Source organism: Crinia signifera, chromosome 8 (genome assembly GCF_055691185.1).
Source record: "Crinia signifera chromosome 8, ASM5569118v1, whole genome shotgun sequence".
Taxonomy (NCBI): Eukaryota; Metazoa; Chordata; class Amphibia; order Anura; family Myobatrachidae; genus Crinia; species Crinia signifera.
In genome coordinates this window covers 73,134,045-73,160,042 of record NC_139224.1, presented here as the reverse complement: position 1 = coordinate 73,160,042, position 25,998 = coordinate 73,134,045, and the positions used below count along the sequence as shown (strand labels likewise).

Below are 25,998 nucleotides of genomic sequence, written 5' to 3'. Positions count from 1 at the left end.
TATGCGAACAGTTGTCGTGAACGAGCATAATCGGGTTCTGGCATCACAACGTTCAGGAGCCGATTCTGATGTCATTCACACACCGGTATTGTGGTACTACGAGCGCATGAAGTTTATTGTTGAACAAACTTCAGAGAGAGGAACAGAAGGAAGTACTACGGAGGATGACTCTTCATCAAGTAATTTGGAGAGTGCGGACATAGTAAGTTTTTGATAAGACATGTCTTGTATAAAACGGAGTTTAACATTGGTACTTGTGTATTATCACGGCTCCCATCGCATGTCATTGTATGCCGTTAAATCGATGGCATGCGATGCAGTGGTTTTTGATTAATATCGTTGGAGCCATGCTTATACACAAGTATCCTTAAATGTACTGATATTATAATTTTTTTTTTTCTAGGTACTTCCTTCTGAGCCGGAAAGAGAGACTGGAGCGGTGTCGGAGGTGGTGACTCCTGCAGTGTCGGAGGTCCATGCTCCTGCGGTGGCAAGCACATCAACAGCTGCCCCCAGGAGGCGCAGGAGAAGACAGGCCGCCCAGCCGCCCAGCTCTGTTCCGAGTGGCCAAGGGTATTGTTGCCGTTATGCGGAGGAAGCTTTAAAAAAACACCCTGATCAATTCCAAATTATAGGTAACAACGTCGCCTGTAAAATGCGGAGCATGGATCCAGGCCAGTTTAAGCGCTTGTTATATACCTGTATGTCACGCGCATCAGCCAAAAGTTTGTCTGATGAGTGCGAGGTACTGCCATATGACAGGAGCCACAGGTCGCTGCCCCAACCGCCCAACAGCCCACTATGTACACTGCGACAGTTAATCCTCCGCCTCCCCCTTCTAATTCTGCGACGGTGGCCAGTACATCATCTGACACTGACCCTTCTTCTTTACCTGGGACTTTGAGTTCTGCTTTAATGACTGTGCACAGACATAGACCAGAGGATGATTTTTTTTCTAGTTAATTTTTTTTTCTAATTCGGCTTAATTTATTTTTCAAAATTTGATTAATGACAACAACGCCCTTGTTCTTGTCTCTGATTTGTTGGTTTAACAATTTCGTTGTGTGATTGGCACAGCACGGTACTTCTGAACGTTGCGATGTCCGTGCTTGTTGTGGTCCTTCACATACAACTGTTCGACATATTTGCTTCTTCTTCCGGCCCCATTGGAAGTTTGCAGCACTGATTACATTGCTTTACTGTATAAATTACATGTTGTATGCCTCATCCTGAATTCCCTGGTTGCGATAGTCCCTTACACTGAGGCAGGTTTTCTCCTTATTGATCTCGATGAATCTTGTCCCCAAAATGTTTTGCGGCGAAAAAAACTTTGGCCGACAGCAACTCCCCCCCCCCCCCCCAAAGGTTATAAATAAAAAAAAACAAAATGTTGAAAAGTATAGGCTCCTTTTTTTTGTAATGTAGAGTGTTGTGATGTTTGTGGGTGGCATGGGTCTTTTTGTGTGTGTCATGGGTCTTTTTGTGGGTGTCATGGGTCTTTTTGCATTGTTGGTGTCATGGGTCTTTTTTTGGGTGTCATGGGTGTTTTCCGCATTGCATTTTCAAGCATGGTATGCGATGTGTGTTTGAGCAATGGGTGCATTGCTGAAACACCCATAACATGTACTTGTTTGTATTTGCAAACCCCCCCCCCCCCAAAAAAAAGAAACAAGGTACTTGTGGAGTATCACGGCTCCCATCGCATGCCGTGATGGCATGCGATGGCATGCGGTGCGTTAGTATGCGAGGGCGTACGGTATACGCTTAAAACATTGCATCGCATTGTCGACTCCTTTTTTTTGTAATGTTGAGCAATGGCATGCGGTGCGTTGGTATGCGAGGGCGTACGTTATACGCTTAAAACATCGCATCGCATTGTCGACTCCTTTTTTTTGTAATGTTGAGTGTTCTGATGTTTCTGGTTGCCATGGGTCTTTTTGTGTGTCATGGGTCTTTTTGTGGGTGTCATGGGTCTTTTTGCATTGTGGGTGTCATGGGTCTTTTTTTGGGTGTTATGGGTGTTTTCCGCATTGCATTTTCAAGCATGGTATGCGATGTGTGTTTGAGCAATGGGTGCATTGCTGAAACACCCATAACATGTACTTGTTTTGTATTTGCAAACACCCCCCCCCCCCCAAAAGAAAAAAAACCATCGCATCGCACGGCATCGCATGCCATCGCATACCATATGTAATGGCATGCGATGGCATGCGATGCGTTGGTATGCGAGGGCGTACGTTATACGCTTAAACCATCGCATCGCATGCCATGTTTTGTAACGTATGCGATGCCATGCGTTTTACCGATCGTATCACGGCTCCCATCGCATCGCATGGATTACCACCGAAGTGGCTTGATCCCAAGGGGGTTCCGAGTCCGCAACGCTCCCATTATTGGCAAGTTCAATCAGGACTTTTGCCGTAAGTGGGTTGCGATCCTCAACAAGTGCAGCCTGGATCTCATATTGTTAGTGATCCAGGAGTCTGCACGTGAACTATCTACCATCAAAGAGAAGCGCACTGTTTTTGAATCCACACATCTTGACTCACTAAAATCTGACACTGAAACCATGTGGCTTGATAAATTAACCAGTGACATTGAAACTTATAAACAAGAACTGACAAAATTTAAACGGGACAAATTACAAACAGTTCAGCGTGATTACTCTGAAAATCGTGTTTATTCGTGGGTGTATAATCCAGAAGGGAGAAGAAAACAGTACAATAGACGCAGAACCCCGAGAACTGCTGGTGACACCGAGACCTCCAGTGGGGGATATTCCTCACCAAGCGACGCAGATTCAACTGTCCAACATCCAGCGGTAAACCCCCTTTAGGGGTACTCACCCGCGCACAGCGGGGCCCAGGCGGCAAAGGCCGACACGCAGAGGCGGCGAAAACAGCAGGCTCTGGAAAAGGCAGAGTAAGGGGCAACGAAATAATCTTCAACTTATCAAACCGGGCACTGACAGAACCCGAGATGGCCATTCTCAGTAAGGGCTTGTCATTTGTGCCCGCATGCCCACCTGACAAATTTCAGTGGAAGGTTGACACCTACAGGTTTGGAAGAAATCTACGCCTCAAAGAACATTATGCCACCTCTGAACAAAATCTGGACTCCACCAATCAGCCCATCAACCGGTTCCGACCACACTCCACCTTTGACCCTCACAATAATAACATTTCTTTAAGTGCTTTCTGCGACTAGTGGACGAACAAGGAAACCAAACAAGTGTTCCTTCTCCCACAGACTTTGGGAATTTCAGCAACAAAGAAATGCAAACACTTAAAGCACTGAGTAAGGATCAGTCAATCATAATACGCCCTGCAGATAAGAGGGGTGGCATTGTGGTGCAGGACATTGAACAATATCGCCTAGAGATATACCGCCAGCTGGAGGATCATACAGTTTACAGACGCCTCCCAGAAGACCCCACTGCCAAATTCAATCTTGAATTGGACACTCTCCTCAAACACGCTGTATCGTCCATCATCACAGATGTGACCCGTAGAGCCTTATTCCAGAACACTCCTGTGGCTCCGGTGTTATACACCATTCCGAAGCTTCATAAAGACCAAGTGAAACCACCAGGTCGCCCCATCATAGCGGCCAGGGACTCAATTTATTATGTTATCTCACAATACCTTGATTCTTTTTTTCAGCCAGTTATTCAGTCACAGGTCATGTATCTCAAGGATACTACCACATTAATCACAAAGCTTCAGTCCCTGCCCCCCCAGCCTAACAATTGCTGGTTGTGTACCCTGGACGTGGTAAGCCTGTACACCAGCATCCCACATGATGCTGGTGTGCAGGCTGCACACAGGTTACTGACGGGCCATCAGCTCTACAAGGGGCCCAACATTGATTTTTTTTATTACTTTGCTTGAGCTCACCCTCAAGAGAAATTATTTTCTTTTTGACAGCAAATGGTACATCCAACTGCAGGGGTGTGCCATGGGATCTTGTGTGGCACCGGCATTCGTGAATACATTCATGTTCGATGTGGAGCATGAGTTGTTTTTCGCGAATGCCGATGTGGCCGCCAAGATCCCATTTTTTGTTAGATATATTGATGACCTGCTCTTGTTGTGGGTGGGTAGTGAGATGGAGTTCCAAAAACTTCTCACTACTGCCAATCAGTCGGATTCACCAATTAAATTTACTTATTGCATGAGTAAGACCAAGTCAATTACCTTGATGTAAGCATCTCCATTCAGGATAACATCATTAGAACAAATTTATTTAAAAAGGACACTGACTGGAACACCATCCTCCATTTCCAAAGTTCAAATCTAGAATCCACCAAAAAAGGTTTGCCCTTTTCCCAGTTCCTTAGAATTCATAGGATCTCGGATGACATTTCCAACACTGAGAAAGAGATAGATCTCATGATTGACCAATTCCGCACACGCGGATATCATTTCACGGAACTCGTGAAGGCGAAAAACAAGGTTTTGTCCATACCAAGGTCACAGGCACTTAAACCTAAAAAAATTCAGGGGACGCCCAATAAGAAAATTCCCTTTGTTCAAAAATTTCACACAGGCAGTCAGGCCATTAACAAAAAAATTAAGGAGTTTTGGCCCATGGTCACGTCGGATAGGGACATTAGGGCCCTCAAGGATTATTCCATCATGCCCAGTTATGCACGTGCCCGTAATTTAAAAGACTGGCTCGTGCATAACGATATCTCCACGTTTAAACCCCCGCCGTCCATCAATTTCCTGACCAAAAAAACTGGCTGCTACAGGTGCACAGGGTGCACCTGTTGTAGTTTCAAGGAGACTAAGGAATCCTTCAGTCACCCACAAACGGGCAGAAAAATCCCCATCAGGCAGGTGGTAACCTGCACATCCACTTACGTGGTCTATTTCTTGCGCTGCCCTTGTGGTCTTTACTACATTGGAAAGACCACAAGGCAGTTCAAGGAAAGGATGGCCATGCACCGGACATCCATTCGCCAATCCCTCAGTGCCAAGAAAATAAACACTGAATAACCGGTAGCCCAGCATTTCCGTGAATATTGTCACAATCTATCCGCACTCCGGTACAAAATTAACAAATCCCCAAAACATTACGTGGCGGAGACAGAGGTAAAACCCTTCTTCAGCATGAAGCTAGGTGGATTTATAAGCTGAGGACGGTGTGGCCAGAGGGCCTTAATGAAAATCTACCCCTTTCATGTTTCCTCTAGGGGGTTAATTATTTGTATGTTGATGCATGTCCCTTTGGATACATTTTCCTGTATATGTCCTTAATTGCTTACATGTCCATTAAGTCCGACTGGGACATTATGATTATGTTTTCATGTTATCACTGCCATTTTTTATGTTTTATATTCCATATTTTTGTCTCTCTTCTATTTTTCACACCTATCTCTTTTTGTGATACATTCATTAATTATGGCAGCATAGTGGTGGACCTAGTGGTTTGTCTCTGTCAACTCTTAGTATAAATACTACAGGCTAGGCATCTTTTTTGTTTGGACACTCTGCAAAGGTTTACAGAGTGTCATTCTAGCCGTTTTCTATCTATCCAGCCAGAGAAACATTTTTTGCTTATCAGCAAGACCATACCATTATGTCATATGCAGTATGCTTATTGTTCACGGCCACCACAATGTGAGAATATAATAATTTTTTTGCCATGTTCCATGTATGTTTTTATGTATATTTTCACTCCGTTATTTACGTATATGTAATCTCCTGTTTGTTGCAGAATTGGTTGCCCAGCAACCCGTCTCCAGAGGCCGGAAGTGCTGTGTCCGGCTGCACACAGTACTGGAAGTGTCATCACACTGCGCTGGAAACGCACATCACCGGCTGGTGACGCTGATGAACCCGGAAGACGGAGGCGGGCGGCTGACACATGAGGGGGATATAAGGTATATTTTTCATTATGTCTTTTGATCTTGACAAAGGTTAAATAAACCGAAACGTTGATCGTTACTACTTGCATCTTGCTGTAAATTTCTATTGCTGAAGACCGCAGAATGACGCTCCCCCCTCCCCGCTTGTCGGAGTATTATATATATATATATTATAAGGGCACGGTAGTGCCCTTATATTAAGGCTGAATCCAACGAACGGATTTTTCCCATAGGGAACTTTTCGGATGGGGGCATGGTGTTTGAGGGACTGCACCTCAAAAGTGACTGGGCGTACTGAGCTAAAATTTGGTATGTACGCGTAGAATCGTCAACCGGTGCTGCGTGCCAAATTTCAGGTCGAAATATTAAAAAATGACCAATTGGGAGCGATCTAAACTTCCAACTGTCAGTTTTTTTCTGACACTTGAGAAATGACACTTTGTCACCCATGTTAGTCTATGAGGGTTTTTTTGGGAAGGCATAACTCGGGGTAGGGGAACAATTGAGACTTGGGGTTTGTTTTATTAGGTAGATATTGTCCCAGTGGAGTGCCTTTTGGGGTTGAGGATTTTCAGATAGGTACAGTTTTTTTTTATAATTTAGTGAAACATGCCCCATTATAGAGATAGGAGCTCCAACTTGTTGCGCATGCGCAGTCCCGCCACTAGGGGGAGTCCTCAGATTGGCTTCACTTCAGTGTACCAAGATGGCCGACGGTGAAGCTAGTGTGAAGTGCTGCGGCCAGAGCCTCCTGCAGGTCCCCTCCATAAACTTCTGCCTGGCCAGCGTTGAGGTACTGGGTGGGGGGAGAGTGAGTGGGGGGCGCTGGCAGCTTATTCATGGGGTGAGTGAGTGAGTGGGGGGCGCTGGGAGCGAGGGGGAGTGTGGCTGTCTGTCCTGCTGCTGACATCCATGCGCTGCAGCCTCAGTGTGCACGCCTCGTTATTAATACTAAACTATCTCTGTATGTATGCTCTCCCTGTCCTGTCACCCTGCAGCAGAGAGTGACAGTGTGATTTCAGCTGCAGGGTGACAGGACAGGGAGAGCGTACATACAGAGATCTTCAGTGCAGACACTCACAGCGTATTGTTCAATTGTTGTATTAATCTAGCCAGCAGCTGCTGCTGCCTCCAGAAGCACCCGGTGTATGTAGCAAGTCCTCTTGTGGCCACCCCACCCCACCCCACGGTGAGTGCCTGCCCCACCCCACCCCATTCTGAGTGTCTGCCGTAGTAGATCTCTGTATGTCCACTCTCCCTGTCCTGTCACCCTGCAGCAGAGAGCGGCTGTGTGCTTTCAGCTGCAGGGTGACAGGACAGGGAGAGCGTACATACAGAGATCCATACATACCTCCCAACTTTTAAGTCCTTAGAAGAGGGACACAGGCCGTAAAATAGGGGGCGTGGCTACCTGAAAGGGGGCGTGCCCTATATTCACGTCTGCCTGCAAGACAACGCCCCCATTTTGACGCTGTGGGGGTTGGGATGGCCATCATTGCCATTGCCATCGATGGTTGCCATCGATGGCAATTCTGCAACTGACCATCGATAGTCCTAAACTATGCAATGGATGACCATCGATATTTTTACATATCGATGGTCATCCATTGTGTTTGATTGGCATGTGGGCCAATCAAAACACGGAGGCGGAGCTTCATGGGTGTCAGGGGCGGAGCTAAGCTCAGTGTCCTGGCACTATGAAAAAAAAAAAAGCAAAACATTGTTTTGCTGTTCCATTGATGGTACTCTGCCCCCCCCAGTGCCCCCATGTGTACGCTGCCACCCCCCAGTGCCCCCATGTGTACGCTGTCCCCCCAGTGCCCCTTCGTGTGTACCCAGTCCTCCCCAGTGCCCCCCGTGTGTACGCTGTCCTCCCCAGTGCCCCCCATGTGTACGCTGTCCTCCCCAGTGCCCCCCATGTGTACGCTGTGCCCCCCGTGTGTACGCTGCCCCCCCAGTGCCCCCCGTATGTACGCTGTGCTCCCCCCGTGTGTACGCTGTCCCACCCCCAGTGCCCCCCGTGTGTACGCTGTCCCACCCCCAGTGCCCCCCGTGTGTACGCTGCCCCCCCCAGTGCCCCCGTGTGTACGCTGTGCTCCCCGTATGTACGCTGTGCTCCCCCGTGTGTACACTATGCTCCCCGTATGTACGCTGTGCTCCCCCGTGTGTACGCTATGCTCCCCGTATGTACGCTGTGCTCCCCCGTATGTACGCTGTGCTCCCCCGTGTGTACGCTATGCTCCCCGTATGTACGCTGTGCTCCCCCGTGTGTACGCTGTGCTCCCCCGTGTGTACGCTGTGCTTCCCCCCGTGTGTACGCTGTGCTTCCCCCCGTGTGTACGATGTGCTTCCCACCCCGTGTGTACGCTGTGCTCCCCCCCGTGTGTACGCTGTGCCCCCCCAGTGCCCCCCGTGTGTACGCTGTCCCGCCCCCATGTGTACGCTGCCCCCCGTGTGTACGCATTGTTATTGTTATTATATTTCCTGCACAGACTCTGTCCTCCCCATGCTGCCGCCGGGACTCGTCGGGACCAGGATAAGGCTCTTCCACAGCCTGCGGCCTAACAATCTGGTGAAGCACCGGCCTTGAGTTGCCTCCGCCACCCGGAAGACAGAAAGCAGCCACCCGGGCCATCAGAGGAGCAGCTGCACCCAGGTAAATCCATCCACCCACTGTCCCTGTGTGTACCCTGTCCCCCATCCCCACCATACCTGTGTGTACCCTGTCCCCCCAACTGTCCCCCACACCAGAATCCCTGTGCATACCCTGTCCCCCCCACTGTCCCTGCATGTACCCTGCCCCCCCAGTGCCCGCCGTGTGTACGCTGCCCCCCCAGTGCCCGCCGTGTGTACGCTGCCCCCCCAGTGCCCGCTGCCCCCCAGTGCCCCCGTGTGTATGCTGCCCCCCTACAGTGCCCAGAGCCCCCTGTGTGTATGCTGTCCCCCCCCCCGTGTCGCGGTGTGTACGTTGTCCCCCCCACCCCAGTGCCCCCGTGTGTACGCTGCCCCCCCAGTGCCCCCATGTGTACGCTGCCCCCCCAGTGTCCCTATGTGTACGCTGTCCCCCCCAGTGCCCCGTGTGTATGCTGTTGTCCCCCCAGTGCCCCCGTGTGTATGCTGTGCCCCCCCATTTGTCTACGCTGTGCCCCCCGTGTGTATGCTGTCCCCCCCAGTCCCCCCTGTGTGTACGCTGCCCCCCCAGTGCCACCGTGTGTACGCTGTCCCCCAGTGCCCCCCCATGTGTACGCTGTGCCCCCCGTGTGTACGCTGTCCCCTTCAGTGCCCCCCGTGTGTACACTGTCCCCCCTGTCCCTGTATGTACCCTGTTCCCCCCCAGTGCCTGCCGTGTGTATGCTGTCCCCCACCCCCAGTGCCCACCAATTGTATGCTGCCCCCCCCCATTGCCCCCGTGTGTATGCTGTCCCCCCCAGTGCCCCCATGTGTATGCTGTTGTCCCCCCAGTGCCCCGTGTGTACGCTGTGCCCCCCCATTTGTGTACGCTGTCCCCCCCAGTGCTACCCGTGTGTACGCCGTCCCCCCAGTGCCCCCCCGTGTGTACGCTGTCCCCTTCAGTGCCCCCCGTGTGTACGCTGTGTCCCGATGTCCCTGTATGTACCCTGTCACCCCCCCAGTGCCCGCCGTGTGTATGCTGTTCCCCCCACTGCCCGCCGTTTGTATGCTTCTCCCCCCAGTGCCTGTATGTACCCTGTCACCCCCCCAGTGCCCCCCGTGTGTACGCTGTCCCCCCAGTGCCCCCCCGTGTGTTCGCTGTCCCCCCCAGTGCCCCCGTGTGTACACTGCCCCCCCCCCAGTGCACCCGTGTGTACGCTGTCCCCACCAGTGCCCCCCCATGTGAACTCTCCCCCCCCAGTGCCCCCGGGTGTACGCTGTCCCCCCCAGTGCCCCCGCGTGTACGCTGTCCCCCCCAGTGCCCCCACGTGTACGCTGTCCCCCCCCCCCCAGTGCCCCCGCGTGTACGCATTCCCCCCAGTGCCCCCGCGTGTACGCTGTCCCCCCCAGTGCTTCCCGTGTGTGTGTACGCTGTCCTCCCCCAGTGCCCCCGTGTTTACCCTGTGCCCCCTGTGTGTACGCTGTCTCCCCCCAGTGACCCCCGTGTGTACGCTGTCTCCCCCCAGTGCCCCCCCCCCGTGTACACTGTCCCCCCAGTGCCCCCCGCGTGTATGCTGTTGCCCCTGTGTGTGTATGCTGTCTCCCCACCAGTGTGTACGCTGCCCCCCCAGTGTCCCCCGTGTGTACGCTGTCCCCCTCCCAGTGCCCCCCGTGTGTACGCTGTCCCCCTCCCAGTGCCCCCCGTGTGTACGTTGTCCCCCTCCAGTGCCCACCGTGTGTACGCTGTGCCCCCCCCGTGTATACGCTGTGTACCCCACCGGTGCCCCCATATGTAGGCTGTCGTCCCCCACTGTCGTGTATGCTGTGCCCCCCCATTTGTGTACGCTGTCCCCCCAGTGCCCCCCGTGTGTACGCTGTCCCCCCTAGTGCCCCCCATGTTTACGCTGTCCCCCCATTGCCCCCGTGTGTATGCTGTCCCCCCACAGTGCCCCCCGTGTGTATGCTGTCCCCCCCCAGTGCCCCCATGTGTATGCTGTTGTCCCCCCAGTGCCCCGTGTGTACGCTGTGCCCCCCCATTTGTGTACGCTGTCCCCCCCAGTTCCCCCCGTGTGTACGCTGTCCCCCCAGTGCCCCCCCCGTGTGTTCGCTGTCCCCCCCAGTGCCCCCGTGTGTACGCTGTCCCCCCAGTTCCCCCCCATGTGTACGCTGTGTCCCCCGTGTGTACGCTGTCCCCTTCAGTGCCCCCCATGTGTACGCTGTGTCCCGATGTCCCTGTATGTACCCTGTCACCCCCCCCAGTGCCCGCTGTGTGTATGCTGTCCCCCCCAGTGCCCGCCGTTTGTACGCTGTCCCCCTCCCAGTGCCCCCCATGTGTACTCTGTCCACCACTGTACTGCAGCTGCACCCAGGTAAATCCGTCCCCCCACTGTCACCCCCCCCAGTGCCCCCCGCGTGTACGCTGTCCCCCCCAGTGCCCCCCGCGTGTACGCTGTCCCCCCCAGTGCCCCCCGCGTGTACGCTGTCCCCCCCAGTGCCCCCCGCGTGTACGCTGTCCCCCCCAGTGCCCCCCGCGTGTACGCTGTCCCCCCCAGTGCCCCCCGCGTGTACGCTGTCCCCCCCAGTGCCCCCCACGTGTACGCTGTCCCCCCAGTGCCCCCCGCGTGTACGCTGTCCCCCCCAGTGCCCCCCGCGTGTACGCTGTCCCCCCCAGTGCCCCCCGCGTGTACGCTGTCCCCCCCACGTGTACGCTGTCCCCCCCCCCAGTGCCCCGCGTGTACGCTGTCCCCCCCAGTGCCCCCGCGTGTACGCTGTCCCCCCCAGTGCCCCCGCGTGTACGCTGTCCCCCCCAGTGCCCCCGCGTCCCCCCCAGTGCCCCCGCGTGTACGCTGTCCCCCCCAGTGCTTCCCGTGTGTGTGTACTCTGTCCTCCCCCAGTGCACCCGTGTTTACCCTATGCCCCCCGTGTGTACGCTGTCTCCCCCCAGTGCCCCCCGTGTGTACACAGTGCCCCCCGTGTGTATGCTGTTGCCCCTGTGTGTGTGTATGCTGTCTCCCCACCAGTGTGTACGCTGTCCCCCGTGTGTATGCTGTCCCCCTCCCAGTGCCCCCCGTGTGTACGCTGTCCCCCTCCCAGTGCCCCCCGTGTGTACGCTGTCCCCCTTCCAGTGCCCCCCGTGTGTACGCTGTCCCCCTCCAGTGCCCCCCCGTGTGTACGCTGTGCCCCCCCCCACCGTGTATATGCTGTGTCCCCCACCGGTGCCCCCATATGTACGCTGTCGTCCCCCACAGTGCCCCGTGTATGCTGTGCCCCCCCCCCGTGTGTACGCTGTCCCCCCTAGTGCCCCCCATGTTTACGCTGTCCCCCCCGTGTGTACGCTGTCCCCCAGTGCCCCCCCATGTGTACGCTGTCCCCCAGTGCCCCCCCATGTGTACGCTGTCCCCCATTACCCCCGTGTGTACGCTGCCCCCCTCCCCCAGTGCCCCCCGTGTGTATGCTGACCCCCCCAGTGCCCCTGTGTGTACTCTGTCCCCCCAGTGCCCCCGTGTGTACCCTGTGCCCCATGTGTACGCTGTCTCCCCCCAGTGCCCCCCTGTGTGTATGCTGCCCCCCGTGTGTATGCTGCCCCCCATTGCCCCCGAGTGTACGCTGTGCCCCCGTGTGTACGCTGCCTCCCCCAGTGCCCCCCGTGTATACGCTGTTCCCCCAGTGCCCCCCGTGTGCATGCAGCCCCCCAGTGCCCCCCGTGTGTACGCTGTCCCCCCAGTGCCCCCCGTGTGTACGCTGTGCCCCCGTGTGTACAATTTCTCCCCCCAGTGCCCCCCGCCTAGTTACCCACCATGTGTACACTGTCCCCCCCCCAGTGTCTCCGTGTGTATGCTGTTGCCCCTGTGTGATTATGCTGTCCCTCGCCCAGTGCCCCCATGTGTCTACGCTGTGCCCCCTGTGTGTATGCTGCCCCCCCGTGCCACCCATGTGTACGCTGTCCGCCCCCCAGTGCCCCCGTGTGTGTACGCTGTCCCCTCAGTGCCCCCCGTATATGTACGCTGCTCCCCCGTATGTGTACGCTGCCCCCCCCCCCCAGTGCTTCCCGTGTGTGTGTACGCTGTCCCCCTGGCATCCTACATTCTCTACCATCCAGCCAGGGGACATGGCCGCCCGCCCGCCAGCCAGCAGCTCCTATCCCCGGCATCTTACATCCCCTACCATCCAGGCCGGGGACGTGCTTGCCTGGCCGCCCGCCTGCAGCTCCTAAAGCTGAGCCCTTTATTATTATTGTTAATATTATTATTATATTTCCTGCCCAGACTCTGTCCTCCCCATGCTGCCGCCGGGACCAGGTTCAGGCGCTTCCACAGCCTGCGGCCTAACAATCTGGTGAAGCTCCGGCCTTGAGTTGCCTCCGCCTCCCGGAAGACAGAAAGCAGCCACCCGGGCCATCAGTGGAACAGCTGCACCCAGGTAAATCCATCCCCCCACTATCCCTGTGTGTGCCCTGTCCCCCATCCCCACTATCCCTGTGTGTACCCTGTCCCCCACACCACTATACCTGTGCATACCCTGTCCCCCCCACTGTCCCTGCATGTACCCTGCCCCCTCAGTGCCCGCCGTGTGTACGCTGCCCCCCCAGTGCCCGCCGTGTGTACGCTGCCCCCCCAATGCCCGCTGCCCCCCCAGTGCCCCCTGTGTGTATGCTGTCCCGTCCCAGTGTCCCCGTGTGTACGCTGTCCCCCCCACCCCAGTGCCCCGTGTGTACGCTGTCTTTCCCCCAGTGCCCCGGTGTGTATGCTGTCCCCCCACAGTGCCCCCCATGTGTATGCTGTCCCCCCCAGTGTCCCGTGTGTACGCTGCCCCCCCAGTGCCCCCGTGTGTACGCTGCCCCCACCAGTACCCGGTGCCCCCCGTGTGTACGCTGTCTTTCCCCCAGTGCCCCTGTGTGTATGCTGTCCCCCCACAGTGCCCCCCATGTGTATGCTGTCCCCCCCAGTGTCCCGTGTGTACGCTGCCCCCCCAGTGCCCCCGTGTGTACGCTGCCCCCACCAGTACCCAGTGCCCCCCGTGTGTACGCTGTCCCCCCCCAGTGCCCCCATGTGTACGCTGTCCCCCCCAGTGCCCTCGTGTGTACGCTGTCCCCTCCAGTGCCCTCGTGTGTACGCTGTCCCCTCCAGTGCCCTCGTGTGTACGCTGTCCCCTCCAGTGCCCTCGTGTGTACGCTGTCCCCCCCAGTGCCCTCGTGTGTACGCTGTCCCCCCCAGTGCCCTCGTGTGTACGCTGTCCCCCCCAGTGCCCTCGTGTGTACGCTGTCCCCCCCAGTGCCCTCGTGTGTATGCTGTCCCCCCCAGTGCCCCACGTGTGTACGCTGCCCCCCCAGTGCCCCACGTGTGTACGCTGTCCCCCCACAGTGCCCCCCATGTGTACGCTTGCCCCCCATGTGTACGCTGTCCCCCCACAGTGCCCCCCATGTGTACGCTGTCCCCCCACAGTGCCCCCCATGTGTACGCTGTCCCCCCCAGTGCCCCGTGTGTATGCTGTTGTCCCCCCCAGTGCCCCCATACGTGTGCCCCCCCATTTGTGTATGCTGTCCCCCCCAGTGCCCCCCATTTGTGTACGCTGTGCCCCCCGTGTGTACGCTGTCCCCCCCAGTGCCCCGTGTGTGCGCTGTCCCACCCAGTGCCCCCGTGTGTATGCTGTCCCCCCCAGTGCCCCCCCATGTGTACGCTGTGCCCCCCGTGTGTACGCTGTCCCCCCCCAGTGCCCCCGTGTGTACGCTGTCCCCCCAGTGCCCCCGTGTGTACGCTGTCCCCCCCAGTGCCTCCGTGTGTACGCTGTCCCCCCCAGTGCCCCCGTGTGTACGCTGCCCCCCCATGCCCCACGTGTGTACGCTGCCCCCCCAGTGCCCCACGTGTGTACGCTGCCCCCCCCAGTGCCCCACGTGTGTACGCTGCCCCCCCAGTGCCCCACGTGTGTACGCTGCCCCCCCCCAGTGCCCCACGTGTGTACGCTGTCCCCCCACAGTGCCCCCGTGTGTACGCTGTCCCCCCACAGTGCCCCCCATGTGTGCGCTATCCCCCCACAGTGCCCCCCATGTGTACACTGTCCCCCCACAGTGCCCCCCATGTGTACGCTGTCCCCCCCAGTGCCCCGTGTGTATGCTGTTGTCCCCCCCAGTGCCCCCATGTGTACGTGTGCCCCCCCCATTTGTGTACGCTGTCCCCCCCCCCCCAGTGCCCCCCCATTTGTGTACGCTGTCCCCCCCAGTGCCCCCCGTGTGTACGCTGTCCCCCCCCAGTGCCCCCGTGTGTGCGCTGTCCCCCCCAGTGACCCCCGTGTGTATGCTGTCCCCCCCAGTGCCTCGTGTGTACGCTGTACCCCCAGTGCCCCCCCATGTGTACGCTGTGCCCCCCGTGTGTACGCTTTTCCCCTCCAGTGCCCCCCGTGTGTACGCAGTCCCCCCAGTGCCCCCGTGTGTACGCTGTCCCCCCCAGTGCCCCCGTGTGCACGCTGTGCCCCCCAGTGCCCCTTGTGCATAAGCTGTGCCCCCCCTATGTGTATCCCATGTGTACATTGCCCTCCTTCAATTCCCTACAGTAAAGCTTCTACACTCTGGGTGCCATGCTCATTGCCAGGGGTTTCATGGGATGGATGTCTTGCCTGTTGACAGGGGTTTCATGCACTGGGACGGGTGTCATACTCAATGCCAGGGGTTTGTAATGCTTGTGGCCGGGGGTAATGCTCATTGCCAGGGGTGTGTTATCATTAAACATTTAAAAAATCTCATTTTATTCTTACACTGAAATTTAAAATAAAAATAAATTGAAAAAAGCTATGAAATTCCATTGACAAAAAACCTTACGGTTTCACACGTCCCATTAAGGCTTCTTACACATGATCTGGCATTTCTGAAACCTGTTGTAACTCTTCCACTCAAACGCCAAAAAGCAATGAAATTACGATCATTAAGGCTGACGCCTTAATGGACGTATTCCTTGCGCAATACAGATATGGTACGCCATCACAGCCTGTGGGTAAGTGCAGATTCAGCACTCTCACAGAGTGAGATTGCTGTCACTCACACAATGGTGGAGCTGCTAATTCACAGATTTGTGTGCTCATTGGAATACACACATGCAGTCTATGCAACTGAAGGTCTGAGCAGTAAACAGAGCCGAGAGGATGGGGTAAAAGTGGTGTTGATTGGGGTAGGAGGCAGTGTGGTGCAGATGGGGAGGAATAGAAATGCGTAGTGTTGTGGGAAGGCTAAGCAGCACTGATGGGGGACAAACGAAGCAGATGGGTGGAAAACAGTGGCACAGATTGGGGAAGGTAAGACAGAGTGATGCGATTGGATGGGAAACAGAGGAGCAGTTGGAGGAAAGACAGCACTGATGGGTGAGGGGGTTTGGAGCAAAGGGGATAAAGGGAAAACAGAGCAGCACAGATGAAGAGGGGAGACAGCAGTACAGATGGAAGGAAACTGTGTAATGGATGAGGTGGGCAGAGCAGCCTGGATTGAGGGGGAGACAGAGTATCACTAATAGAGGGGAAGCCAGTGGCACATATAGAAGGAAACAGTGGCATCTGTGTGGAAAGACAGGGCAGCGCAGATGGGGAAAGACACATTGGTGCAGATGAGGCAATACACACAGCAGTAGGTATCGGAGAAGACAGAACAGCATGACGGCGTATAGTTGAAGAAAGTGTAGATGCATAGTAATTGGGAGTATTATAGTTTTTGCAATTATGAAAGATGTTTTTGGTAACTGCATGTGAATACTAAATGAAATGGATATACTCTATGTAGTGAGTGTGAAAGATGTTGGACCCTGGGATAGTTTTAGTAATAGTGTTTATTCTAGCACCTGCCATCTTTGAAAACCTATGCAGTTCCTCTACCCTATCTGGGGTGTTGCTGTCTGCTGTAGTGTTTCTAGCAAAGGTCTAGTTTGCAGTGCTAATATACAGACCACACTGTGCTAGAAGCACTACAGCAGACAGCTACACCCCAGGCAGGAAAGAGGAACTGCATGGGTTTTCAAAGATGGTGGGTGCTAGAATGAACATTATAGTAACTCAGAGGTATAGACAGTTTTACATGATTGCGGGTACTTACAGTATTAGGATGAGTGCGCCACATAACTACTCAGACCTTCAGTTGCATAGACTGCATGTGTGTATTCCAATGAGCACACAAATCTGTGAATTAGCAGCTCCACCATTGTGTGAGTGACAGCAATCTCACTCTGTGAGAGTGCTGAATCTGCACTTACCCACAGGCTGTGATGGCGTACCATATCTGTATTGCGCAAGGAATACGTCCATTAAGGCGTCAGCCTTAATGATCGTAATTTCATTGCTTTTTGGCGTTTGAGTGGAAGAGTTACAACAGGTTTCAGAAATGCCAGATCATGTGTAAGAAGCCTTAATGGGACGTGTGAAACCGTAAGGTTTTTTGTCAATGGAATATATATATATATATATATATATATATATATATATATATACAATACTCACGCTGCTTAAGAAAACAGCTACAGCAGCACCCGGGATTCAGTAGAGGCAGACAGCAGGGTAAACAGCAACGTTTCGATTTTATTTATAAAATCGTCATCAGATGCCTGATGACGATTTTATAAATAAAATCGAAACATTGCTGTTTACCCTGCTGTCTGCCTCTACTGAATCCCGGGTGCTGCTGTAGCTGTTTTCTTAAGCAGCGTGAGTATTGTATATCAGCCCTCTCCAGGGCTTACAGCTGGCACCGGGCAAGTTATCTGCAGTTTTCGGTTGTGCTGAGCCATTTGGACAATTTATATATATATGTATATATATATATATATATATATATATATATATATATATATATTTTTAGCACACTCAATTGAGCTACAGTAGCCCCGGTCAAACCAAAAGAGGGAAGGCAGTAAAGCCCCATCACACAACATACAGAGCAGCAAGAGCTTCCACTAACACATATATATATAGGAAAATGGTTCAGAATATAATATAGGAACACTAGGTGCCTCTAATATGTTTGATTGTATTTTTGTAGTGTAATTTTGTATTTTAATGGTTGTTGTGTAATGTTTATAAGTGTACATTGGGAATTGGAAGAGACCGATTAACACTGTGCAATGTATATTTATATATATCCCAATGTTTTGTACGTTATGGAAAAAATAAATAAAAAAAACCTTGTACTTTCTACGGTGTGTGTGTATTTTAGTATTGGACTTATGCTGTGGAACTACAAGTCCCAGCAGGCAGTGGCAGATTTAAGTGTCAGGCCTCCCCTAGGTGTAACATTTTTGGCCACCCCCTCTGTCCTATTTTAAAATTTTCCTTATTAAGTTATAAGTCCTAACTTGGCAATTGCCATTATACTGTAATAGTAGAATGAGCCTAGAGAAAAAAAAACCCTTTTATTTATTTTTAAAAAAGGTTTTTTCTTACGCATGCTAAAAAAAAGTACACAATGGCTGAAAAATGAGCACATGAAGGAAAAAAAGTAGTACAATAGTCAGAAGGAGAAAACATTTTAAAATATTAAATGTTTTATTAGTTATGGAAAAATGAACGTTTTAGTATACATACGGTGAGGAACGTATAAAAACTTGATACATTCAGAATCAGAAAATGAATTACAAGTAATCAAAAATCAGCGTCTGCATGTAGGACAATATTAGGACTGAAACTTATCCTGTAAGCAATAAAAGTGGTATTGGACACAACAGGACAAAAAACATTTTATTTTAACCTAGACATTGAGAAGAAAAACAAAATTTGCTCAAATAAAAATGTTGAAAGAGTACCCCCACTTGTCACTAAAATAATTCTTAGGAGAGCAGGAGTGAAAGAGAGTGAGGTGAGTGAGAGAAAAAGAGGGTACTAGGGGAAGACAGAAAGGAGAAAGATAGAGGAGAGAGAAAAAGGAAGGGAGAGAAAGAGAAAGAAAGGGAATGACAGAGATAGAGGGATAAGGAGGAAGAGAGAGAGGAGCACAGAAAGAGGGAGAGGAGTGCAGAGAGAAAGTGCGGAGCACAGGGAGGAGAGGGGAGGAGGAGAGTGGAAAGAGAAAAGCGGAGAGAGAGAAAAAGGAGGCAAGAGGAGAGAAGGAGAGCAGGGAGAGAGAGGGAGATCAGAAAGTGAGAGGTAGAGCAGAGAGAGAGAAAGGAAGAGCAGAGAGAGATAGTGAGATGTAGAGCACAGTAGGATCCTGTCCTCAGCTCCAGTAGCAGTCCCATTGTCCGCTCTGATGGCAGGGTCCCATCCTCAGCCACGGCAGCAGGGTCATATCAGCAACACCATCAGCAGGGTCCCATCATCCACCAGCAACAGGGTCCTGCTGTCAGCGCCAGTGCAAGGTCCCACCATCAGTGCCAACAGCAGGGTCCCCTGTCTTTTCACATGTTTATTGTGCTGGGGCAGTCATTATATAATTGACATCAAACCGCTGCAAGAGAGGAGGAGGGACTGGACAGCATCCTGATTGGTTGTGGCCTGCAGCCAGCTGCAGCGTACTGTTTATACTGCCGCGGAATGCTGTTGAAAAGTGCCAGAAATGAGGGAGCATTGACCTGTGTGCTCCCCCTTAAATCCTCCTGTGGTTTGCAAGCAGCCCTACTTTCGCCCCCCTAAATCTCCTCTCCCATGAATCATGCCCCCCTGTTGCCATTGCAACCCCAGTAGGTGCCATCCATAGGCACATGCCTCATGAGCATTATGTGCTTAGTGGGAAATCTGGCCCTGCCAGTGGGCTCTTTAATTCCACACATGCAGGTACTTGTGGTTTTTCAAATACCTGCATGCAGGGGAGGCCTGCTGGGACTAATTGTTTGACACCCAAACAAAATATAATTGTTAATCTTAAATTGACACCTTTAATAATATCAACCCAGCACCCACCACCCGTGGGTTCCAGTCCAGATATAGGCCAAGCTTCAGTCCTGGCCTTGGATGGCCTGGGAGGCCCCTACTTCCCCAGGGCTGAGCAGTTACAGGGTTAAATGCTAGGGCCGCGGGACCTTACATAAAAAGTGTCCTCTGGCTGCAGTACTTCTAATACAAATGGTGCTCTGTTTTCCATTACAATTTTGAGCTGAATTTGCAGACAAATTTGGGTACTTGTGTATTATCTCAGCGCCCGATTTTTTCATCGCACCTAAAAAATCACATTGTATCGCATCGAATACAATCGTATAGCAACCGATATGACCCAATTTTTTATTGTACAGGCACCCAGATGCCTGTTTCCTATGTGAAATGCACCCCCAGACCCTATTTTTAATTGTACACCCACCCTGATGGGTAAATGCCCCCCATTGTTAACACCACCCCACTATCAACGTGAACCCGAAGCGTGTCGAGCGCAGCGAGCCCGCGAGGGGCGGCGGTACGCGTCCTCCGACCTTTTCATACCCCCACTATCCACGTCGGCGTGGAGTTGACTTTATATAGTGTGGCGAGCGCAGCGAGCCACCGAGCCCGAAGCGCGGCGAGCGCACGCGGAATAAGTAATTATTAATGCAAAGAACAAAATGAACAAATATCAGCAATAAATTAATTGCAAACAAACATAATGATTAAATATAGCAATAATTAAAGAACAAGAAGAATAAATATAATAATCATAAATAGCCATAATTACTTCATCAACAAACTTAGTGCATGTACAATGCGTGTAAATGGCTGTCACCCGCCAGGCACTTTCGCCACACAAATTCCTGCATATAAGAGTAAAGGTGATGGCGGGCTGTGCCCCGCTGGCGTTTGTTCTGCCATTTTGCACATCCCCATAGTCTTTCTATATTTTGTGTATGTGCTCCAGTCTCGGGGTCAACAAAGTTATATTTGTGATTCACCCTCAAATGATTATATCCAGCACGCTCAAGTTCTGTAGTATTGTAGACACGCCAGCAATCACTCACAATTGTAGTGCCAGCCTCGATATGCTGTGTAATCGCGGCCATCAGGGTTGTCGCATCTCTTTTTTCAACAGGCATCATGAAGCATTCCCCTGTTTCACGGCACACTCCTCCAAAGACCCACTGTGGGAGAACTCTGCCGACATTTGCTTGTCTCTTCACAAAGAGTGACTCATCAATCTCCACAATTCTGCCTGTTCCCCCAATGCGGCATTGTGGCTGGGACAAGAGGTCGCATTGACACGCCTCCCGCATCAAGGTGTTGTAGAACACGGCTGTCTTATTAGAAATCTTAAGATGCTTGTCGCAGAACTCTATTGATGTGAGTTCCTCACTCCAGCAGAAAATGAACTTGAGAATTTTCATGACTGGAAGTCTGCATCCAGGGTAAAACAGTGAGGCCCGCAGACTTTGCTTTTTGCCACAGCTTTTTTACCCGTTTGGACAGGTGGCTGTTGCTGCAAGAAGCCCATGGTCCTGCATGAACTGTACAGCATCCTCTTCCGTCTTGGGGAGGCTGAATATACTGCCCGACAAAGCCATACTTCAAGGTATCGTCAAATAGGATGAAAGGGACAAAATGGACCAATATCCAAAGAAATCAAATGAAAATTCACAAAAAAAAAACCACCTCAGAAAACCTCTCATACACAGCACCACAGCAAACCAGTTGTTATCTCCTCATAAAACTCACTCAGAGTGAAATTCTGCCAGATGTGGCAGAGGGCGGGATTACAATTGGGTGGGATGGGTTAAAATCGCGTTGCATTGTATACCATACAATATCATACCATCTGACGCAATTTTGTCTTCACTAGCGCCTCCGGATAAATTCAAGGGAAAAAAGGGGTGAAATCGCGTCAAATCGCATCGCATGCTTTCGGTAGTGGCATACAACTTCAACATCGGGCGCCCAGATAATACACAAGTACCCAAATTTGCTTATACAAATGGTCGTAAATTAGCCAATCTGATAGAACTCTCTATGGCCATATGTGGCTGAGTTCAATTCTATACATTCGTACAGTTGAATTTGGCCGAGCTTTCCATACATAAAAGCGGCAACTCTGCCAAATTTGTCCCTTTGTCAATGTGCAAATCCAGGCCGCGAATTTCTCATAAAACCGGCCTTCTCGAACTTTGTTATTTTTACATATACATTTATTTCTAGTATAGCCTGGTTTTATGTATATAATGTTTTCTCAGTGTAAGGTGCTGCAGAGTACCTTGTTATTGAACAAAACAATGATTAAAACAAATATTATAACTTTGCACAACCAACCTTCATTGTTGTGAAATTTCTTATTCTGTCAAATTCAAACATGAATTCCACATATCCATAGAGGAAACTTTCATTGCTCCAGCCTACATAATCATATCCAGGCCACATGTGGTACTCATGGGTCAAGGTGAAGTCGTCAAGTCCAGAAACACCATCAGTCAGCTGTCCCAGTCCTTCAGTCATGCTGATGGATAAAGAAAAGTTTGAATGAATCATAAGGTTAAGAATAACAAGCAGTTTAATACTCCACACTTGTCACACCAGGCCCTTGTTTCAGAGGCACTAAAACCCCAGCCTGGAAATTGAGGGTGCAAATGTGAGCTACTACAATATAAAAAAATATTTTTCCATATAAGAGCCGGTACACATGTTGCATATATATTCAACCCTGACTTATGTCATGGCATTACATTTATTTAGTTTAGAATAGCGAAAAGCAAAATAAATTGTTGCTTTGAACATGACATTTGGGGTTCAATAAAATATACTGTATTTTTGAAAATAAAAATACAAGCATGTGAACATTAATTATAACTATAATTCGGAATGTAAGGATTATCCAAAATATATTTTAAGACCAACCTTTGTGTTCCGAAAAAAAATCTTGAGATTTCTTTAAACATACCTACAGTACAGCATATATACTACACTGGAAGTTCATTACGGCTAAAACGCAACCCACTTTGGTAATGATATTTGCCTTGGGCGGGAGAGGAGAGAGAGAGAGAGAGAGGGAGAGAAGAGAGAGAGAGAGAGATTTTTGGGAATCTGCAGATCTCCAAAAGCTAGATAAATGGCATGTACAAGGACATGGGCCCAAAAAGGATAAGGAAGAAAATCAATAGCAGGGAATGGAAATTGAAATACGCACACAAGCATATAACACAGCAAATTAATAAATAACATAGCTTTCACTATACATATTGGCAAGTACAGAGCCAGTGAAGTATCAAGCAACAATACCCACAATATCTCAAACTGTTACTATGGAAAAGAATGGTGTGCTAGGTTTTCTTTGTAGTCAGGAGGTAATAGAGATCCTCCTAATGGATCTCTACTAATATCAGTACATAAAAGTGAAAAAGATAAAATAATCTTTAAAAAAGTAAAATTCTTATAGCAGCAAAGTTTGGGGATAAATTGACAAATAAAACAGGACATAAGTGCATACCTAATAATACTTTATACAGTTTATGAGATAGTCAAAACTACATTGAAAAGTGTCACTATAAAGTAGGGATGTGCACTGGCCACTTTTCATGTTTAAGGTCTGGCTCTCTGGCCATGTGTTGGATCTGCATCTGCTTTGAAACACCACACTTCTGTGTTTTGGATCTGGAATTAAAAAAAAAAAAAAAACCATAAAAACCCTAGATTTTGTTTTTGCTCCTACGCTATTATTAACCTCAATAACATTCATTTTCACTTGACTTTCAATTGACCCAAAGAATCCAAACATAAGTGGTTGTAATGTAAAGTTTCTATCTTACATGTAGTGTTTTAATCTTAAAAAAGATGTCTTCTGGACCTGAAAAACCAGAAGTAGCATTAAGACATTCATGAGGAGTGGATTTACTGTAGTGCGTAAGTGCACATAACTTTGCGGATATCACTTTGCCTCCATCCTGCCCATTTGACTATGGGGGAAAGGCGACTAATTTAATTTTTGTCACATTCACATTTCAGTATACAGAGTGGAGGACAAACAATAAAAGATCAGAAAACAATTCCTACTACTTGTCACGATCCAGACTGTTATTTTAATGTTTAGTGGCTTACCTCAGTATAATCCTGTGGCTTGCATTTTCAGATCATCATGTACAGATGGAGTGTGTCCCATCTTTGGCCGGCGGGGGATGGCGGCTGGCGAATCTTCCGCCATCCACTGCAAAGATGGGCCACGCTCCATCTGTAGTCTGCAGTCTCTCTTGTATACCCCTGTATAGACACTTGAGAGACTCTAGGCCAGTGTTCTGACAGCTTAGCTGGCAGTGGTCCAGCATTCTCCATTTTAACTCACTGTATTCCTCTGTGAGAAATTAGCAACAACCTGGGTGCATCATTTGATTATCCTCTGCAATCAGCTCTTTGGTGTTGGATTTGAAAGCCAGCATTCCTTGTGAATTCTTAGGAGTTAGACTTCAGTGTTTTATGGCCTACTAGGCCTCTCTTCACTTCAAAACCTACCTGGAGTACTGACATCACATGGTCTGATCATATGACAATGAGTTATCCAATCCTGTGTCAGCCTTAGTCTCTCTGAATTACCTGTCTCTAGTCATCAATCACCTAGGACCCAGAGATATAAATAGAGAAACCTGGGATTTGAAGGCTGTCAGTTCCTCTGGTCACACATCTTAGTTTAATCTTAGCATCTGAGCATCCTGTGAAAACAGTACTGACTACCCTGGTTTCTATAAACCTCTGCTCTAGTTATCCGGCCACTCCAAAACTATCATCTGTTTCCCAGTCCGGTTCACAGTCTGCTACCATTCATATCTAGTATCCAGCCTGGTCCAATCCTATTCCTAACCAGAATCCAGTACAGTCTAGTTGTATCCAGAATCCAGTCCAGTCCTATTCAATTCCAGTCTACAGCCCAATCCAATTCTATTCATATCCAGCATACTGCCCAGTCCAGTTGTATCCAGCCTGGTCCAGTCCTATGCATACCCAGCATCCAGCCCGGTCCAGTTGTATTTAGTGTCCAGTCTGGTCCAGTTCTATTCAATATCCATTCTTGTCCATAGAGCACTGACAACCAGTAGAGTTCAGTCATACAGCTATACATTCATCATTCTGCTATCAAAACCAATTCCCTGGTGATCCAGTGGTCAGGATATAGCACTCTCTTCTGAAGCCTGGGTTCGATTCATGGTCAGGGATCACTCTCTGTCTCTTTTCCTCCCTGTCTTCCACCTACTCGCACAGACCTCACACATACGGCAGGTTCACAAAACTCATAGCCATGACATTAGGAACTGACCCCATGGACCCACCAAAAGCGTTTGTCTGTCGCTAGACATCCTAATAAATATTGCAGGACATCTGCAGCGGATTTCCTTCTCCAGAGATTCTCTGTCTCCTTGTATTCAAACTCCTGACCAACTGCAGTTTCTCTACCAGATGTTACTACAGTTCAAATAACTTTTGCCTAGTATTGTTTCTGGGATGCCTGCACTCACCAACTGTGTTGACTAATTTTTACCCCATCCAGTTACCAAAGTTTATTCCTCTGTACAAAGAAAAGATGTACACCAGAGATACCTACAACCCAGGTTTTCTAAAGCTGAACACCAGCGGCATAGAGAGCTACACCTATGTTTTTACTGTGGAAATTTCAGTCATTTCATTAAAGAGTGCATTCTTCGCAAGGCAAGAATTAGTGACAAATCTCAGTTTAATATCACTTTAGTCTGCAAGTCGTCTACAGTAACCGATCCTGCTACTATTGATGGTGGTGTCAAGGAGGCTCCGCAAAAAGAGACTCAAATTTATGACTGAGGTCCTGTAATTAAAAGCCCTAATCCCAAATTGGGTGTCCAGAGAAGAATATTCAAGACACTTAAAGTCACAGAGGGGTATGTATCTGCAGCCCCAGGAGGGGCATTTGTTTCTCCAGCCCCAGGAGGGGGCACCAATAGAGTTCAGCCCCAGGAGGGGGCATCCCAGAGAGTCCAGCCCCAGGAGGCCATATCTCCAGAAGGATATAAATACATTAGAGACTGTACAAAGAAGGGCAACTAAAATGGTGCATGGCCTACATCACAAAACGTTCCAGGAAAGACTAAAAGATCTTAATATGTATAGTTTAGAGCAGAGAAGGGAAAGAGGGGGGCATGATAAAAACTTTCAAATATATCAAGAGTTTTAACAAGGTACAGACAGGAGACATTCTTCACAGGAAGAGGAGCAACAGAACACGAGGACATGCACTGAAACTAGAAGGACGATGATTCAGGGGAAATTTGAGGAAGAATTACTTCACAGAAAGAGTAGTAGATAAGTGGAATAGCCTCCCATCAGAGGTGGCAGAGGCAAATACAGTAGAACAATTTAAACACGCTTGGGATAGGCATATTGATACCCTTACAAAAAATAAGAATCAAATATAGTTTGAGGCAACATGTTTAAAAAAAGGGCAGACTAGATGGGCCAAGTGGTTCTTATTTGCCGTCAAATTCTATGTTTCTTTCCCAGAGAGTCCAGCTCCAAGAGGGAGAATCCCAGAGAGTCCAGCCCCAGGAGGGGCCATTAGAGTGTCTTCCAGCCCCACAGGGGGGATGTCACAGGGTGTCTTCCAGCCCCAGGAGAGGGCATCACAGGGTTTCTTCCAGACCTAGGAGGTGGCATCA

General features: G+C 50.5%; 1 protein-coding gene and 1 long non-coding RNA gene across 2 annotated transcripts in view; one reads left to right on the top strand and one right to left on the bottom strand.

The window, feature by feature from the left end:
- The window catches only part of DDR2 (discoidin domain receptor tyrosine kinase 2), a 589,808-nt gene that overhangs the window by 287,786 nt on the left and 276,024 nt on the right, over positions 1–25,998 (bottom strand). The window contains exon 7 of the mRNA XM_083156673.1: positions 21,644–21,827. Within this exon, the coding sequence (XP_083012799.1) occupies positions 21,644–21,827 (184 nt within the window). The remainder of the gene's footprint in view (positions 1–21,643; positions 21,828–25,998) is intronic.
- LOC146026213 (uncharacterized) lies at positions 6,530–13,688 on the top strand. The gene is made up of 3 exons (XR_014454384.1): positions 6,530–6,665; positions 8,365–8,528; positions 12,748–13,688. It is a non-coding gene; the product is annotated as an uncharacterized LOC146026213 (long non-coding RNA).